The sequence below is a fragment of the Fusarium verticillioides genome, chromosome 3 (genome assembly GCF_000149555.1).
Source record: "Fusarium verticillioides 7600 chromosome 3, whole genome shotgun sequence".
NCBI classification, from domain to species: domain Eukaryota; kingdom Fungi; phylum Ascomycota; class Sordariomycetes; order Hypocreales; family Nectriaceae; genus Fusarium; species Fusarium verticillioides.
In genome coordinates this window covers 2,835,166-2,851,252 of record NC_031677.1, presented here as the reverse complement: position 1 = coordinate 2,851,252, position 16,087 = coordinate 2,835,166, and the positions used below count along the sequence as shown (strand labels likewise).

Sequence of the window (16,087 nt, the reverse complement as noted above, 5' to 3'; positions counted from 1 at the left end):
AAGAGAAGAGTCGACCACAAGCGAAGACGGATACAACTGAAAGGGGGTGAGGGTAGAGACGTATTAATAAATTTTTGGCATTTATCAACCAGCAAATTGCCCCTCTATCCTCCGGACGACAAAACGGAAGACTTGCATGCCCTGGCTACCAAGGTAACCTAAGGTACCAGTTCTAGTTAATCCTACGGTGGATATACCCGTTCCGGTGGCCGAAACAACCACCACTGGCATCCAGGATAGATCTGTACCTGCTCTGGCTGCTATCATTTACTGTTGTAATTTGTTTGTATTTCATACTTACTTGAAGATTTTCTTTGCTATTAGTAAAGATCCCACCAGGAAAAGGATTAAAGTATCTAGTGTGCTACAAGTGCTTTTACTATTTCAGTCAAGAAAGTCACAATATCGATCTAATTCCCGCCTCACTTCTAGGTTAACGGCCCTACGAAAGGCTTTGTTGAAGACTTTTACTGTATAGGTCTTATTACGCAGCGTTGCTCTCCTCCATCTGAGACTTGCATTTTAACTTCTTACCTGGCGCTCGGCAAGTGGGGCCACAATTGTCAAAGAACCGAGGCACGATTTTAGGCAATTTTATACGGAGTACTCTGTACTACCTACCTATAGGTAGTTACCCGGCCTCGGGGGGCAAGAAAACAGCGAACCTTGATATGGGGTACCAAAATAAACTCATCAAAAGTTACCCTAAACTTATACTATATTACCTAAGTCTTTTTGTCATTTAGGATCGAGGTTCTGTGTTTTATTTCCTCCCCATGCCCGGTGAGCAACGAACCTCCTAAAGATCAACTAATTGACTTGATTGCCATAATTTCTCGCCACTCGGTGAGATAGATCTCGGAACGAGCCTCCTAGAATGTACCTTGTTCGCGCAGCTGAGGGCATAGCTGACAGTGATTATCCGTACTACGAATAATACATGATGGTATTGATGTATAATATATGATGAACCAATGTAAAGGTTGGAGCTTGAAACAGGGTTACATTGAAAGAAACAAAGCTCAATCTCTTCCTAATTATGTACGGATACGTACTGTGAAATATACTATAACTACTTAGTTACCTACGGTATATGGTCTTTTCACCAGTCCCATTGCAATTAGAGACAACCTATACCCGGACACCTAAGTACAATGACAATTTTCTCCAAGACGTATCCTTGATATTCTCCAATCCACCATCCGTTTGGTGGTGGTTCAGCTTCTTTCCAGGTTGTGATAAAGAGAAGGCCACGTGCATCTGTGTTTTCACGTGACCAAGACGCTCGCTCTTCCCGGCGCTCTGGAATTCCCACAACGAGGATACAACCAACAACCTACACCCAGTCACAATCGCCAGATGATGACCACATGGCTGCTGTTCTGATACTGTGATAATAGGCGACACCTGGACGATAGTCTCAAAATGGCTTGCAATTTCCATTTGGCCAGACTGGCCACGAGATGAAATGAACCGTCTATCGACCGAGCGCACTATATAGTGCTCCCATCCCCTTCCGACCACCCGAGCCATCATAAGCATACCCTTGAACCTCGTCACTATTCCATACGCCTCGTTTTGATGAACCAGAAACTATGCAGCTTGCTTAGACGCATTCGAGAATCTCCACATGTACTGGAACTTCATTCATAAAACTGAAGCCCCGGAAAACCCGCTCATACTTCAGTTTGGTCTGCCAAGATGGATGCAGGTTGAAATTATCACTGCCTTGTCCGTTTTGCACCAGTTTCTCATTCTCCTGCATCGTTTCACTGCGATCTGCTTCGTACGCTGAAGCCTTTTAACACTTGGTTCTCATTTTAACATTGGTCCCTCATTGCCGCGGGCATAGGGAACCTCTGCCTTGCAACCAACCAATGTTACGCATTGATTTGGGCATCACTTAACTGGCTGAAGGGGTAATTCGTCTCATGATCCAATCTTGATTTACCACGACGGCAGCAAAAAGTGTTAATATGGTCTCGGATGACCTCCGAATTGAGTCATCTGATAAGGGTCGATAATCTATGGCAGCATGACTCTTTTATCAGAATTTGGCAGGCTTATTGGCTCTTGTTCTTGTTCGAGACCATGAATCACTATTTTAGACGCAGCGGGTGGATTTTGCGTCGCCATGGTGTGTCTTCATGCTCGAAGTCCCGGATGGCTTAGCTGGATGAGCATTGACTTGTTAAGAGGAAGTCACAGTCATGATTTGGACTGTCGTAAATTATCCACATGGATTCGTATATAGTTCATTTGCTCTTTTGAGAGCAGCGATACGATGCGATCATGCTGTCTCTCACCTGGTGGAACCATTGGGGGTTAACCCAAGCGATCCAACCATCAACAGCTAACACCAAGGCGCTTGATATTGGCGAAGATCTCTGGACGGAAGCCGCACTATAGCCAGTGCATAGGCAAAAGAATAACGCCTAGAGAGCTAGAAGAGCGTGCAAGTGCATGTATGCTGGAGATTCATCTAGCTTGTTAAGAGCCTGAGATTTCTGCCCCTTTCGATCATTTCTGCGCCTATCACCAGCTTCTGGTGCTTTGGGACATGAGTTTACTCGGGGCAAGCTTGAACTATCAACAAATCCTGACAAGGCAACTCCCGCGCAAAACTTACATTACCCTAATCCTTGGCCTCATCATTCCTTTTTCTTTCCTCTTTCTTTCCCCTTTCTTGTTCTTCTCTTTTTTTTTTGGGCGTCAATCGCGCTGATTCTGCAGATGACAAAAAATTCCCCGACCTGCATTGGGCCAAAAAGCCTACATGTTAAATTCCCCGCGACCATCGGGGGCCACTGATTGTGAGCGGGTCACCGACGTCAAGGCTCAAGGTAGGTAGGTACCTGGTCATTCCCACCGGTTAAGGTGCGGCCCCTAAGTAACCACTGAAAACTCGACGCCGCCCAGGTGCACTCATGGAGACCGCATCCAAACCTCCACGTCGACGTCGACATGCTGCCATGAGAGACGAGCGAGAACTTAATGACCAAGGAGAAGGGGCTCGACATGAGCGAGGAATGAAACCCTCACAGAGATCAAGGTCTCCCCGTCAAATTCGCGATTCTCGCCACGATTCCGACGCACGCCGCAACCGCCCACTCACAAGACCAGAACCTCATTCATCTCGCCGTCGTCGCCATTCACACGATCGTAATCGTGATCGCGCTTCTCGTCTAACGCCTGAAGCGTCACGTCGAGTACCAGAAGTTGAAGATCTTATTCCGCGTTACCGAGAACGCCATCGCGAAATCGAGGAGAAGCCTCCACGGCGCAGCCAGAGCCGAAGCCCAGGCCACGACTATATCAGCAGGGCATCGCCCTCGGCAGCCAAACGACATCGAAGTCGGAGCCCTTCTTTGACCATTTCCAATCGAAAGAGATCCAGAAGAAACAGGAGCCCCAAGCCAAGGACAAGGGACATCAGCCTGGAGTCTCCATCTAGGAAGCACGCCAGGCACTCCTCACGCGACCGACGTAAACCATCGCCTCGCCAAGAAGAACGATCTTCTAAATCCCCCACACGTTCACGACCTAGATCTCCAGCAAAGTCGGACTCGGGTTCGCGACGTGCAGACCGAGATACTCAGTCCCAATTGGACCGACCTCTGCCACGGTCACGAAGCCGATCGCTTACATCAGAGCATCACTTGGCTTCATCCCGACGAGCTCGTGCATCATCTCGCGAGGATCAACGGACGTCGGGTCTTGGGCGGACTTCCTCACGGCGACAGCTTCCACCACGATCACCTCAAGCAAGTAGGGGACGGAGATCTCGAGAAGGGTCGCCCGGTTGGCGTCATTCTTCGAGGTCCGATATTGACGAAGATATGGCCTCGAGAAACAATCTTCGTGGAGGCTATAACCCGAAGTATCACCAAAAATCACATATCAGTAATGATCCATATTCCCCATCACCCCAACACGTTTCGTACCATAACTCGCCTTCTCGATCACCCTACGCACCATCGCGTGGTGGATGGAATGGTCATCAGTAAGTAAACCCTGGCAACAAGCACAAATTTGATCGATTGTTGACGCCATTCTAGGCCCTACCCACCTCAGCATCCTCAGGGGAGTAGTTACGGTCCCCCAAGTGGCCCTTCTAGCCATTATCATTCCAATACTACACGGTCACCGCCATACGCCGCTCCGACCGGCCCGATGCAGCAGTACCCTCAGGGGGGGAGCTACCGCGGTGGCTACAGAGGTGGCGGTTTTCGAGGTCGTGGGAGAGGTGGCTTCAAGAATTCTCATTGGAACTCAGGCCTTCCTTCAAGAGGACACCACGACGATTTAGGCAATGAACGCTTCAGCAATGTGGACGACCACGGAAATACAGGCCCTGAGCCTATGGGTGTTCAGGAAGGAGTATTCCAATCTCACGATGAATTGGGCGAAGACAGCAGCCAGAGTGTTGAAGACAGAGCAAACCCATTGACTACCCCCAACAGACCGCCCCCATCTGGTCCAGGAGGGTCATCTGGTAGCAAGTTCAGTTTTGCCTTTAAACCTTCATCAAAGCCAGTGGTCACTGCCCCAAAGCCTGAGATATCACAAAAGTTGAATGCTGCACCTCGACGAGAACCTCAGCCTGAGAATCGAGAGAGAGATCGGGCCCGAGATCAAGAGTGCGAACCTCCCCGAAGTGCACCGACAGAGCCAGCTTCCTCACGGTCACGCCACGAGCGTCGCCATCCTCCCGAAGGCCCTAAAGTTGCGCCCCGTATGCGTAAGGTGATGAAAATCATGAAGCGACCAAAGCCAAGACCGACTCTACCAGCTGATCTGGTGGACTCGGAATCTGTCTTCTTCAGAAAACCCGGAAACGAGTCAGTCGTTGGCTCTGGTACTTATGGCAAAGTTTTCAAGGGCCTGAATGTTTACACAAAGGGGATGGTCGCCCTCAAACGAATTCGAATGGAAGGCGAGCGTGATGGGTTTCCCGTCACAGCTATCCGAGAAATCAAGCTTCTCCAGTCTCTCAGACATGTCAATATCGTCAATCTTCAGGAGGTCATGGTCGAAAAAAATGATTGTTTTATGGTGTTTGAATACCTGTCGCATGACCTCACGGGGCTGCTGAATCACCCTACATTCAAACTGGAGACGGCTCAAAAGAAAGACCTCGCCAAACAGATGTTCGAGGGCTTGGATTATCTCCATACGCGAGGGGTACTCCATCGCGATATAAAGGCTGCAAATATACTCGTCAGTAACGAAGGAGTCCTCAAGATTGCTGATTTTGGCCTCGCCCGATTCTACGCCAAGCGTCACCAGCTGGACTACACCAATCGAGTCATCACCATCTGGTATCGCTCGCCAGAGCTATTACTTGGCGAGACTAAGTACACTGCTGCTGTTGATGTATGGAGTGCAGCATGCGTCATGGTTGAGATTTTTGATCGAAATGCCATCTTCCCAGGGGACGGGACCGAGCTTAGCCAACTGGAAAAGATCTATAACGTGATGGGCACGCCGAACTTGAAAGACTGGCCCAATCTCATTGATATGGCTTGGTTTGAACTTTTGCGCCCAACTGTGAAGAGAAGGAATGTCTTCGCAGAGAAGTACCGTGATAAAATGTCACCAGCCGCCTTCGACCTGCTCTCCGCCATGTTCCATTACGACCCTGCAAAACGGCCCAGCGCTGCACAGGTACTCCAACATGCATACTTTACGGAAGAAGCACCAGTAGCCCGCCAGGCTACAGAGTAAGTTGATCAAGCTTGCATTATGATAAACATCACCAACTAACCAATCCGTAGACTCGCAACACATAATGACTGGCATGAATTCGAGTCTAAAGCCCTGAGAAAGGAGAACGATCGACGCGAGAGAGAAGCCAGAAAGCTGGCTAAAGAGACTGCCGGGCGGGACAAAGAGAAAGACAAGAAGCGCTTTAACGAAGGGACCGACCAGCGCGACACAAAGCGGTTGCAGGTTGATAAGAATGGTGGAAACAAGCCCATGCCGGCAGTCGCACCACCGAACTCGACCGCTGAGCCCTAATATTCATGATACCTTGATTTATACACTCGAAACGATCACTCCTCGGCTACACATTTGGTACTTTCGAACCCAGACGGCATTACCCAATCTGCAGAAGTCTTCTAGGCAATCAGACATTCCCCGTCCTCGTCCTCTTGCTGGGCGTTTCCCCATAGGCCAAGGGGACCAAATCAGCGGACTGGCGTTTTTGTTTCAATGTATCATCATTCGTTTCTTTTGAGTCTCGGTGGCTTCATACCCTCTCATGTTGGAACCTGAAGCATTGCTAATGCATGGACGCGGGCACGGGTTTTTGTTTGTTTTGCTGGCTTCATGGTCTCCTTTTTTGCATCCTGCCTATTGGCGCTGCAGTGTTCATAGAGCGGGGACGGATTTTTTCTTTTTGACGAAGGCATGGCAAAGTATTGTTGCTATATAGAAATGACCAAGACAGTGAATCAAAGACAAGGGGCGACAATTAGACAGCGAAAGCCCATTAATATGTATTAAGCCATCCTCGGGAAGACAGTCGCCGCCAGCTAAGTGCATCATTGACGTCTATTTATATGCGGCGAGTCCTAGGACTCCAGTCAAAGATGATGCAGGTACCTGTTATCTTGGGTTGTCGTTGAAGAAGTCCCATCATACAGATGTTGCTTACTGCTATTGCCAACCCGTTTTTGGAGTTTCGATACGCAGCTCGATCTGAGAAAACCAGATGATCTCATACTTTTGACTTCTCTGTATCTGTCCCATCCATAATCATATCATTATTGGCTTCGTGAAATCGTGAGTAATTCGTTACATCATTGTTGGGCGTTGAATTCTGGGTGATTACCCAACCCAACTGCCCTTTTAAAGTATGCGGGTATGTCTTTGAACAAGAGTGCTGTGTTCCTCTTGTTTGAGCTTCGTCTTTTTCTTTACTGATACGCCGTCGCCTCGACACCTTTTCCTTTGATATCTCGGTTTTTCAGAAGCTCACGTAGACTAACCTCCGCCCGGCCCTTAGTCGTCGGCAAAGTATCAGACGAATGCCAAGTCATCCAACCACTAAGCGTAGACATCAAATTGCTCCTCTGGTTAGATGTCTCGATTGCAGATATAGAGCCATGGACAACTGGCTGGTCAAGTCCTTCTGTGGCTGCGAGGCCCTTCTTTGGCAAACCAGGGAGATGCTCTTTGTTTGTTACCTCAGGTGCTGTTCGGATTTCAAGTTGGCTGCTTGATGTTTTAGGTAAGGCAGGCTCACTGACAAGACCGGCAGCCGTGGGTCGACTTGAATCCAAATCATGGAGGTGCATGCTCAACCGATTACCATCAATGAGGGCCAATGAACCGGACCGTTTTTGGCGAGGTGGCCGTTGTTTTACATCCTCCTCTTCCAGAAACACATTCTCACTGGCTCCTCCTTCAGACGAGACCGGTGATCCGTGTTTGCTGGACCCTTTTTGTGCGGCTCTGCCGCGAACGTCCTCGGCAATCTCTGCAGCGGACTTCTTCTTTGATTTATCCTCATCCGATGATCTGCTCGATGACATTATGGTCTCCAATGTTCCCATGGCTCTGCTGTTCCTCCTCACGCCCATCGGTCGTTTTCTAGATTGTTTGATATTTCTCTCATCGTCGGATGACACCGCTTGAAGGGTGGGTCCATGAGCCTCCTGGCTCTCAATAGCTGGAGCCATAAACGACGAACCTGAGCCATGGGGAGCATAATGAACTTCATACTGGTTGCTAAGAGAGTATCGCGATTTAGCACAGATCTCTGCGATACGATCCAGATCAGCATTTATATCAGTACCGCCACTCTGGTCTTCTAGATTAGCCATAAAGCTCTTGAAGCGGAAGGCTTCGACGGATGGAAGTTTTGGCTCCTCTGGTTCATTCTCGAGTCGTTTCTTTGTTCGATTTCTCGCCATTGTGCCCATAATTCCATTCCGGACCGAGGCAGAACCCGTACCGAAAGGCAGCACTCGTCGTACGAAAGCTGAAGGACCGCTACTCTCTGAGAGTGCTGAGCGGTGCCCTCGGCCGTTGACAACAATGACTCCTCTGTCCGCGGGCTGCGCTGGTACAGGAGCGTAGTAGCTTCGCACGATCACAGGCTGCGAATAGGTACTGCTCTGGGCACCAGTAGACTGTGCGTATCGATGGCGAGTGGGGAAATTGGTATTCAACTCTCGAAGAGCCGACGTTCGATGCTCAGCAGTTGAATTGTCAACGGGGATGGGTTTTCCCTCAGCAGTTGAGGGCACCAGGCTCGTCGATGAGGCGTTCGTCTGGAACAGGGGTGGGAAGGAGAATTGAAGAGAATGTGGACGTTGTTTGCTGAGAGCCGGTGTTGATGAGGTTGACGTAGAGGCGTGGTGTCGAGATGATTTGTGTTGATGGATTTGGGGCGGCTGGAGGACATCCTCTGGAGAAGGAGGTTGCATAATGGTGAATTGGGACCTGACTCCGTATATATATAGTATGAGTGTGGTGTGTGTGTGTTGTGCTTGTTTTTGTGTACAACTGTGGGATCTGGAGGCGATAGAGCGAGGTATTGATTCGGGTCAAACGCAAATGTCACCCCAGGTGTACACCAATTGGGGCGGGCATTGGCTGCTCCGAAGCGGCAGAGCGATAGCGTAGTATACTCGAGCTTTGCATATGGCCTTGTAGCTAGTATCTGTACAGACGTGTACACTTGAGGGTGGCAAGCGAACGCTGGAATGGGGAAGATGTTGGGATGATGATTGTCGTGGTCAACAGTCGGTCTAGGATACCTATGCAAGGTGTCCCGGGGAAAGGCAGCGGTAAAGAAGCTTAGTACTTTGGGCTAGCTCCCAGGCAGGTAGTATGTAGCAAGGTACCTGATGGATGTTAGGAACGATGTGCTCCGAACAATTCATCGACCCAGAGGCTGTGTGGATTGGCCAGCTAGAACAATGAATACCTACCTTAATGAGGGATGGAAACCAGCAAGGCGCCGAAACGTAAAACCATGGATTCTGTTATATTAATTCTGTCTTGGCTGAGGGTCAAGCCGTTGATGCAAGACTCGGTGCAGTGGGTCGATGGATGCAGGAGATGCGACAGTAGCAAAAAGAACAGTATGGCACTCTTCGGCTACAAATACGGCGTAGTCGGTAAGGCAAGGAAGGGTTTTAGTTTGTTCTTGGTGGAAATGTGAGATGCGAGTTGATAGATGATAGATGATGAGATCGCAGGAGGAGGAGAGGAGAGGCAATAAGTCAGGTTGAGAGCCTGTCCAGTTGGTACCTCCAATCTTGCAGAGGATGCTGGCTGTACAGTCAGGCAGGCCTTGAACATGAAGCTACCTAGCTCCACTTACTTCATATCACTGTATCTGAGACCGCAAGCTGCAAGAGTAAAGGTGTCTTTGAGAATAAAGGAAAGAAAGAGGGGCAAAGGTGTTATTTTCTCTCACATGCGTTTCGTTGCTTTTCCCTCCAAGTCCATTGATATTAATTCTTGAGGCTGATAGGAAGTAGCGAAGCCAATCGGGACAATCCAAATTTGGCCCTTATGCAAGAGTGTCGTGGCTGTCGATAATTAGGCACTCAGTTAAAGGATCGAGCTCGTCTCAGACAACATCCCCGCATTGTCTTTCATTGGCTTCCATGCATGCTTCTGCAATAAAGCTCTCGGCAATATATCCCTACCCAAGGTACGGAGTACCCTACCTAGGTAGGTACTTACCCTGAACCACCTTGATATGAACAATCATTGCTCACGAATGTCCAGCCTGTTGGAAACGGGGGTTTTCAACTTTGGCGAAACGAACAGATAGTAAACCTACGAACCAAGATCTTCCCATTAAATTGTTGGTTGGTGTGTGGTATATTTGACATCATTCCTGTCAACTACCAAATACATTAGCACGACATATGTATTGGGATACATTCGTAGTTTTGCTGTGGGCATAGGCACATATCAATGCACATGCCGGGATAGCCAAGGCGGACAACTCACACCTCCAAGCCATTACGCAGCAAAGCTTATGCATCTAGTTCCCAGTACGTTTCTAAAGTTATTTGATTTTACATGCAGGGATATTCAACAACACGGATACATGAAGACGTTGTGTTGTCCTTTCTTTCTAATTGGATTTTCAACCCCTTCCCTCACCAGCATGAACTAATATCGAAATCTAACTTGAATTCAACACTCTCTAGCGTGTACTACATGTCATTTGACACTAGTGTAACAATATCATGTTGATCCTGCGTCGCCGTTCTCACACCAGACTACTTTAGGGTACCTAGGTAGTTGGCCTCTGTAATCCAAAGGTTGGGCATTGGCTCCTTGCACGCCTTTATCCAAGCCGATGCCGGCGAATATGCAACACATAGTTGATGCAAACAGCTTCGCCTGAGTTCGAATATACAGCCCAAAAATAGAGTCGATTGCCACCAACGTCTATTCGTTTTATGCTGCGCGCCCCATTGTTCCATAGCCCTGTCCTCCAGTCTGCACGTTGTCGGAGTAAATGCCAGGCGCAGGTCCTGTCGCAAAACGGCCCTCGCGCGCCTGTTCTCGTCGATCGTAGTAAATGTACTCAAGGTAGAAGGCGTGGATATGACCTGGAAGGAAGCCAAGAATGGTCAGGCAGATGTTGATGAACAGATCTGAGAAGGTTAGCATTGAGTGCAGCCCGATAGAGAGATGTTGCATACCCATTCCACATCCTGCAACGGCCCAGACGCCGATGGGAGGGACTGCGACCACATTAGTTCTACTCTGCATTATACGATCAGGTGGAGTCTGCGACTGACAGAAAATTGTAATAAGGATCAGGAAGACGGCAGAAATAGCACCCATAGTCGCGACTCGATGATGCAAGGTTGAGAAAAGGTTTGGAGGTAGTTTTGTCGGTGACTCAAAAAGTCGCGAGTTCGCGTTCTGTTAGCTGAGAGGATATGTAGCTGACGGAGGGAGAAAATAGACAAGCAAGGTCGTCACGGAAGCCGTCTGAAAATGTGCGCCACGTGAATAATTCCAAGTAACGTGAGGCCTTCGCTACTAACCTGTCACGCATATCTACCTTGGGTATTCTTGATTGTAACGCCATGGAAAGCTATGACGTAGGCCACGTCGGCATACACTTCGCCGTGACAAATCCCAAGAAACCATCTTGTGGCGAAGCAGCTCATGCCCTGGTAGTAATAGTGATATTTTCTACGAAAAAGGATCAACCCTGATCTTGACATCCGGGTCAAGGAGATCAACCTTAGCATGACACTGAACGAGGGATACCATACAACGTAATTCCCATGCACTATTATCAGAAGTGTGTAAGATCTTTGGCGGAACCTATTGTCACTGGCCTATTGAATCATTCACCAGTGAATTCTGTCCAATTACATCCAGGAATAACAACAATACAAGAAGCTAGGATACTGTAGACCACCACTAACGTGACAATGCTCAGAACGTCACTATCACCTGCATCATGTTGTTCATATCACAGCGCTTCCTCTCTTGATTAGCACTCCACTGGAACGTAGAGTTGCAGTGATTCTTACATACCCATCCCCTCTAGCCAGTGCCGCGTTGCAAAGGTGCATCGATGAGCGAACATGTGATTGATGAGCTACCTATCAGAAGGTTTTTGTGGCTAATACATAGGTACGAGCTACGAAAGTCCGGTTTCCAAGACGAAGGATGTGGCTGACCTCCATGGGACAGTTCTTTTACATCGGACGAGCTGCTCGTCACTCATCGACCATTGTGGAAGTCGAAAACTTACCCAGGTACCAAGTCCCACCGCGGGCTAAGATCGAAGGAGTAGAGACAGATTCTCTCCATCATCAAAAGTATCCTTCTGTCACCTGGCCATCTTCATATTGAGAAAGAAGGGGAGAAAAACCAAAGAATGAGAAAATATGGCTTAACTGTATGCTACAGCACAGCCGAATGTAGATAAGAAATGGTTTTGCTCAGATGTTATATTATCGTGTCTTCGCTTTTTGTTGGGAAGAATGAGCAGCCTTTCTCAGAGTGTTCGATTCGTACACCTCTGTCTTCACGCCAAGCTGAACACCGTACCCTTTCAGGAGGAGGCAAGAAAACTTGAGACCTTTATCCTAACTGATGAAAAAGGCAATTTAGTCTAAGTTTAGGGGGTCTTTGCTGAGTTTATTTTGATATATTCTTCTTAAGTCTTATGTTTTCTTGCTCCCTGAGACCTTTCTAAAGATGAATCTGAGCTACTGATACGAGGTAAACCTGTATTCTAGCTAAATGGTGTTGACTATTGCAATCCTTATTGGCCCCCAGCCGAAACTCATGTCTGGCATGGTGATACTCTGGTATGACATAGTGACTGACCTTATAGCCCCGTATCCGTAGTCCTGAAAGAAAAGAACAAATTAATTAACATTGACGGAGGCTCTATTTATAGCTGAGATAGTATTGGTTAAGGCGATCAGATAATCTCGCTACTCTAGAAGTTTGAACGGGATTCATTTGCGTCCTGGCCTCATACCTGCTCAGACCATATGATGATATGAACTACGAAGACTTGCGGCCTGTTTCGGTAAACTTCTTGGCTATCAGCCCTCACCCTGGGATTTAGAACATGAATTGTAATCCCCAACTCATGATAAGCGCTGTTGCCCATCCTGTACATCGTAAAGCCGCTCTACGTTTATCCAAAAAAGTTGGCTCATCAATCGACCTTGTATAATATTACATTCACAACGCAGCAGACGTCATGTGCAGACATAATTCGCTGGCAAGCTGGGAACTCAGTATTATGAAGATCCAAAATCAAGTGGCAGCAGAAAAGAGAAGAGGTGAGGGGGTCTACATCATTGTGGACTGACTGATGTAGTTGGAGCGAGGTTGATGACGCCTCACCTCAGGCGGTAAATAATGGATGTGTCCGCGCACGGTGGAAATCCCGCCTGACTGATAATGTATTTCTGCTATTCTTATAGCACCTGTTTGGGTAACTATTAAAATGTCACAAAGTGTAAGCCAGATGAGTGTGAACCAATATATTAGCGTTTGAAGAGCGTCTTGTCTTGTTGAATCAGTGGCAGCACAACGGAATCGGGGTCTGGAGCAGGCTCCGATAATGAGGCTGGCACTGTCCTGTTGCAACAGCTTTCGCCCTGCCTGACCGGAGATTGCTGTTAGTCGACCGGCTACAACAGTGTCTGCGGTTGACAGGTAGTCACCTTAGATTACTATTATGAATCTGTTAGCCTGTTCATATGTAACTTAAACCTCAGCAGGATTGAATTGAGTTGCTGGAGCATTATTATCAAACGCCTTGAACCTAGCATAGCAACTTCGCATCCAATCCTTTCCCTCGGCACCTCAGTCATGCATACGCATCGTGAAATGTGGTTGGCAATGATAATTACGCGTGGTCGCTGCGAGAAATCAGCGGGTTGGGAGAACGAATTACCAACTGTCAAAAACGTGGAGTATGGGCGGTATGGTTACTTGTAGTCTTGGGCCTCTTGGCAAAGGTGCCTTACCTTAGTAGTACCTTATTCGTGACGATATTGATGTGTTGAGAACTCGGGCGGAATGGCAAAATTTCGAATTATCAACCCGAGTTTGAGATGGTAGGATTCGGACCCATCGGAAAGTGAAGATTTTCAAGCCTACTTCCAAACTATCCCAACTCAAGAACGGCTGCGTCAGGTTCTTTTGACTGCATTATCACACGTTGAGGAGGTACAAGCCGGAGCATATTTATTTTGTTGGTAAAAAAGTTTGGTGAGGCACTTAAGGTAAAGAAATACCGAGAGCAGCTTTTCGATGCCAAGGGCTTGAACACCCAGAAATTATAATCAGGCCAAGAAACGTTTACGGAACATTGGTCCGTTAAACGTTGCCTTCGTCAATTGACTTCAACGGTCAATAGGTAGCTTAGGTAAGTATACCTATCTATGGTTTATCAGAACACCTTATTCTGAGCCATGAAGGTGTCTGGATCACAAGAGTATCCGGATCTGGACATTATGAGATAGCTTGCGTTTATAGTCCGCTATTTCAAGTACTGTACCTTAGGTATTGAAGCCGCATTTCCCCTTGCAGGTGACCGTGGCTCCCCATTCTCAACACAAAGCTGTCTGAGTGCGCCAACAGCGGACGTTAATAGTAGAGCTTACTTGATAGTTTGAGCTTCGATAGCAATAGACAATTTTTCAACGCCTCCAAGAGCAATAGCTGCCAACTTTTTGCAGAACCCACCTTCCACAGCTAATCTCTTATGACCTAACGATAATATGATAAGTTATGCTGCCCATGAAGTTGAACAATCGCCCTTCATTCGTGGCCGGCTCTTTAAATAGCCTGGTAGCCTGTGCTGACATTCTCCACAACATTACCTACGGGGCCTGATCACCTGGGAGAGAAAGCACCCGCCTCAGGCCCATTTCGTATTTGGCACCAACTCCCCTGAAGGCTGGACCTTGGAAGCTGCCATTTCAACTACTGGCCACATCCACATCCGTTCCGCTTCCCGTAAACTTCCCGCTCACCCACCTCACGTATACCTTTCTACCTCTTTCATCGCGAGCTGGCCGGGCCACGGGCTAGTTGCACATAATATTTCTTTGCCTTTCGATTGTTTATCACTACGACGATCTCAAGGAATCTACGAGATCCCCTCGTAGTTCGCCGCTGCCGCCTCGTCCGCGCTGCCAGCAAATCAGATACTGATTCTTCTCACCTCCCAAACTCGCAGCCGACCCTCGTCCGAGCGATTTCGTAGCGAATATGGCCTCACAGCAACTTCCCCAGCTTAACATCGATCGATATGTTGTCATCCATGTTGCGACTACCTGCGACGAGCACGGCGTTTATGTGACAAAAGACTCGGCCGAAGTAATTGAGCTTGGTTGGATCCTGGTCGACGCAAACTCACTTGAGGAGGTGAGAAACACCATCCTGTCCCGGCCAAAACCCTCCCCCCAAAATTTTCCATGTGTTCCAGATTCTCCCCCCAGAAGCATTCAATGCCTCCATATAGCACACCGATTGCTGACTAGCCTTGCCACTACCAGATTACGCATGAGAGCGTCCTTGTCAAACCCGTCAATACTCCAATTACGCCCCTCTGTAGTAAGTTTTCTTACGCTAATAGCTCCTTTTCCATCACATATACTCCATGCCGCACTCTTTCGTCCAGACAATTGCCCAAATGCCGAAACCCAGTATTGCTAGATTTTCATGTCGAGGTAAAATATTTTAGCTAACCCACTGTTTTCGCAGCCAGCCTGACAACCTTGACTTGGGAGCATGTTCGAAACGCTGGTACCTTTAGAGACGCTATCACCCGATTCGATACATTCGCTACCGAGTATTTAACCTCGAAGAACCTCGATTTCGTCTTCGTCACTCTTGACGCATGGGATCTCCGTGTTCAGCTGCCTCGTGAGGCCCGCGACAAGGCTGTGGTTCTCCCTCCTTACTTGCAGCACTCACGCACTTTCGATCTCCGCACCGAGTATCAGCGATGGCAGCAACACCACCCCGAGTCTCTGCCATTCGGACCTTCGATGCTCTCCAACATTTGCGCCGCGCTCGAGGTTGAGCCCGTTCAGTCGAGTGCTCCGATTAAGCACAACCTTCCATTTCACCTCCAGGCTCTTGCCCCTGCCTCGCCACGACGTGCAATGGAAGAGGCTGTCACTCTTGCCCGAGTCCTCCGGGGGTTGATTCGTAAGTCGCAACCTCCCCAGGAGCATCCCGATGTCTTGACTCGGCCCATGGATGCCCGGGCCGATGTTCGAGCTTTTCTTTCGGAGAGGAGCAAGGTTCTTCACATGTCGGGACTTCCACACGATACCACTCAGTCAGAGCTCGAGAGTTGGTTCACTCAGTTCGGTGGTCGACCCATTGCATTCTGGACTCTTCGAACCCCTGAACAGCATAAACCTACTGGTACCGGATTTGCCGTATTCTCTTCCCATGAGGGAGGTAAGTCTAAAAAGCCCCCCACAAGTCTGCGTGTGCGCCTCTTCCATCATCACGATCGTCATATCCCGTTATCTTCAATGCAATCAGATGTGTGCGCCGCAGACAATCCTTTGTATAAGTAGGATGATGCCCCTTT

The 16,087-nt window shown here is 48.4% G+C and overlaps 5 protein-coding genes across 8 annotated transcripts in view; 3 read left to right on the top strand and 2 right to left on the bottom strand.

Moving 5' to 3' along the window:
• Positions 1-1,334: 1,334 nt before the first annotated feature.
• Positions 1,335-6,728, top strand: FVEG_05195 (CMGC/CDK/CRK7 protein kinase). Of its 3 annotated transcripts, none has more exons than XM_018893299.1 (4): positions 1,340-2,137; positions 2,209-4,003; positions 4,059-5,723; positions 5,778-6,728. In XM_018893299.1, exons 2-4 carry the CDS (start codon positions 2,928-2,930, stop codon positions 6,019-6,021), a joined length of 2,985 nt encoding a protein of 994 aa, XP_018750138.1. In that variant the 5' UTR covers positions 1,340-2,137; positions 2,209-2,927; the 3' UTR covers positions 6,022-6,728. The 3 variants fall into 3 exon arrangements, with proteins under 3 accessions (XP_018750137.1, XP_018750138.1, XP_018750136.1); XM_018893297.1 differs by having other exon boundaries at positions 1,340-2,843; positions 2,920-4,003; XM_018893298.1 differs by having other exon boundaries at positions 1,335-4,003.
• Positions 2,138-9,360, bottom strand: FVEG_05194 (hypothetical protein). The gene is made up of 3 exons (XM_018893296.1): positions 9,341-9,360; positions 8,946-9,287; positions 2,138-8,858 (listed from the first exon to the last, which is right to left on the bottom strand). The coding sequence occupies exon 3, from the start codon at positions 8,436-8,438 to the stop codon at positions 6,924-6,926; it is 1,515 nt and encodes a 504-aa protein (XP_018750135.1). The 5' UTR covers positions 8,439-8,858; positions 8,946-9,287; positions 9,341-9,360; the 3' UTR covers positions 2,138-6,923.
• Positions 9,361-9,819: 459 nt separating this feature from the next.
• FVEG_05193 (hypothetical protein) lies at positions 9,820-12,765 on the bottom strand. Of its 2 annotated transcripts, XM_018893295.1 has the most exons (4): positions 11,539-12,765; positions 10,785-11,481; positions 10,686-10,727; positions 9,820-10,637 (listed from the first exon to the last, which is right to left on the bottom strand). In XM_018893295.1, exons 2-4 carry the CDS (start codon positions 10,828-10,830, stop codon positions 10,438-10,440), a joined length of 288 nt encoding a protein of 95 aa, XP_018750133.1. In that variant the 5' UTR covers positions 10,831-11,481; positions 11,539-12,765; the 3' UTR covers positions 9,820-10,437. The 2 variants fall into 2 exon arrangements, with proteins under 2 accessions (XP_018750133.1, XP_018750132.1); XM_018893294.1 differs by having other exon boundaries at positions 10,785-12,765.
• Positions 11,194-12,401, top strand: FVEG_05192 (hypothetical protein). The gene is made up of 2 exons (XM_018893293.1): positions 11,194-11,637; positions 11,698-12,401. Exons 1-2 carry the CDS (start codon positions 11,579-11,581, stop codon positions 11,798-11,800), a joined length of 162 nt encoding a protein of 53 aa, XP_018750134.1. The 5' UTR covers positions 11,194-11,578; the 3' UTR covers positions 11,801-12,401.
• A 1,983-nt stretch (positions 12,766-14,748) lies between the features above and the next one.
• Positions 14,749-16,087, top strand: part of FVEG_05191 (hypothetical protein) — a gene marked incomplete at its 5' end in the record, with an annotated part of 3,133 nt that continues 1,794 nt past the window's right edge. The window contains 3 exons of the mRNA XM_018893292.1: positions 14,749-14,904; positions 15,036-15,093; positions 15,244-15,983. Of these exons, the coding sequence (XP_018750131.1) occupies positions 14,749-14,904; positions 15,036-15,093; positions 15,244-15,983 (954 nt within the window). The remainder of the gene's footprint in view (positions 14,905-15,035; positions 15,094-15,243; positions 15,984-16,087) is intronic.

Excerpts from the sequence above, each read along its gene's own strand:
- FVEG_05195 (XM_018893297.1), top strand. The coding sequence starts at position 2,777 with ATGTTAAATTCCCCGCGACCATCGGGGGCCACTGATTGTGAGCGGGTC. Across the intron at positions 4,004-4,058 it reads GGTGGATGGAATGGTCATCA|GCCCTACCCACCTCAGCATC; the intron begins GTAAGTAAACCC and ends ACGCCATTCTAG. Across the intron at positions 5,724-5,777 it reads GTAGCCCGCCAGGCTACAGA|ACTCGCAACACATAATGACT; the intron begins GTAAGTTGATCA and ends ACCAATCCGTAG.
- FVEG_05192 (XM_018893293.1), top strand. The coding sequence starts at position 11,579 with ATGAGCGAACATGTGATTGATGAGCTACCTATCAGAAGGTTTTTGTGG. Across the intron at positions 11,638-11,697 it reads TTTTTGTGGCTAATACATAG|TTCTTTTACATCGGACGAGC; the intron begins GTACGAGCTACG and ends TCCATGGGACAG.
- FVEG_05193 (XM_018893294.1), bottom strand. The coding sequence starts at position 10,830 with ATGGGTGCTATTTCTGCCGTCTTCCTGATCCTTATTACAATTTTCT. Across the intron at positions 10,728-10,784 it reads GATCCTTATTACAATTTTCT|TCCCTCCCATCGGCGTCTGG; the intron begins GTCAGTCGCAGA and ends ATGTGGTCGCAG. Across the intron at positions 10,638-10,685 it reads CGTTGCAGGATGTGGAATGG|ATCTGTTCATCAACATCTGC; the intron begins GTATGCAACATC and ends TAACCTTCTCAG.
- FVEG_05194 (XM_018893296.1), bottom strand. The coding sequence starts at position 8,438 with ATGCAACCTCCTTCTCCAGAGGATGTCCTCCAGCCGCCCCAAATCCAT.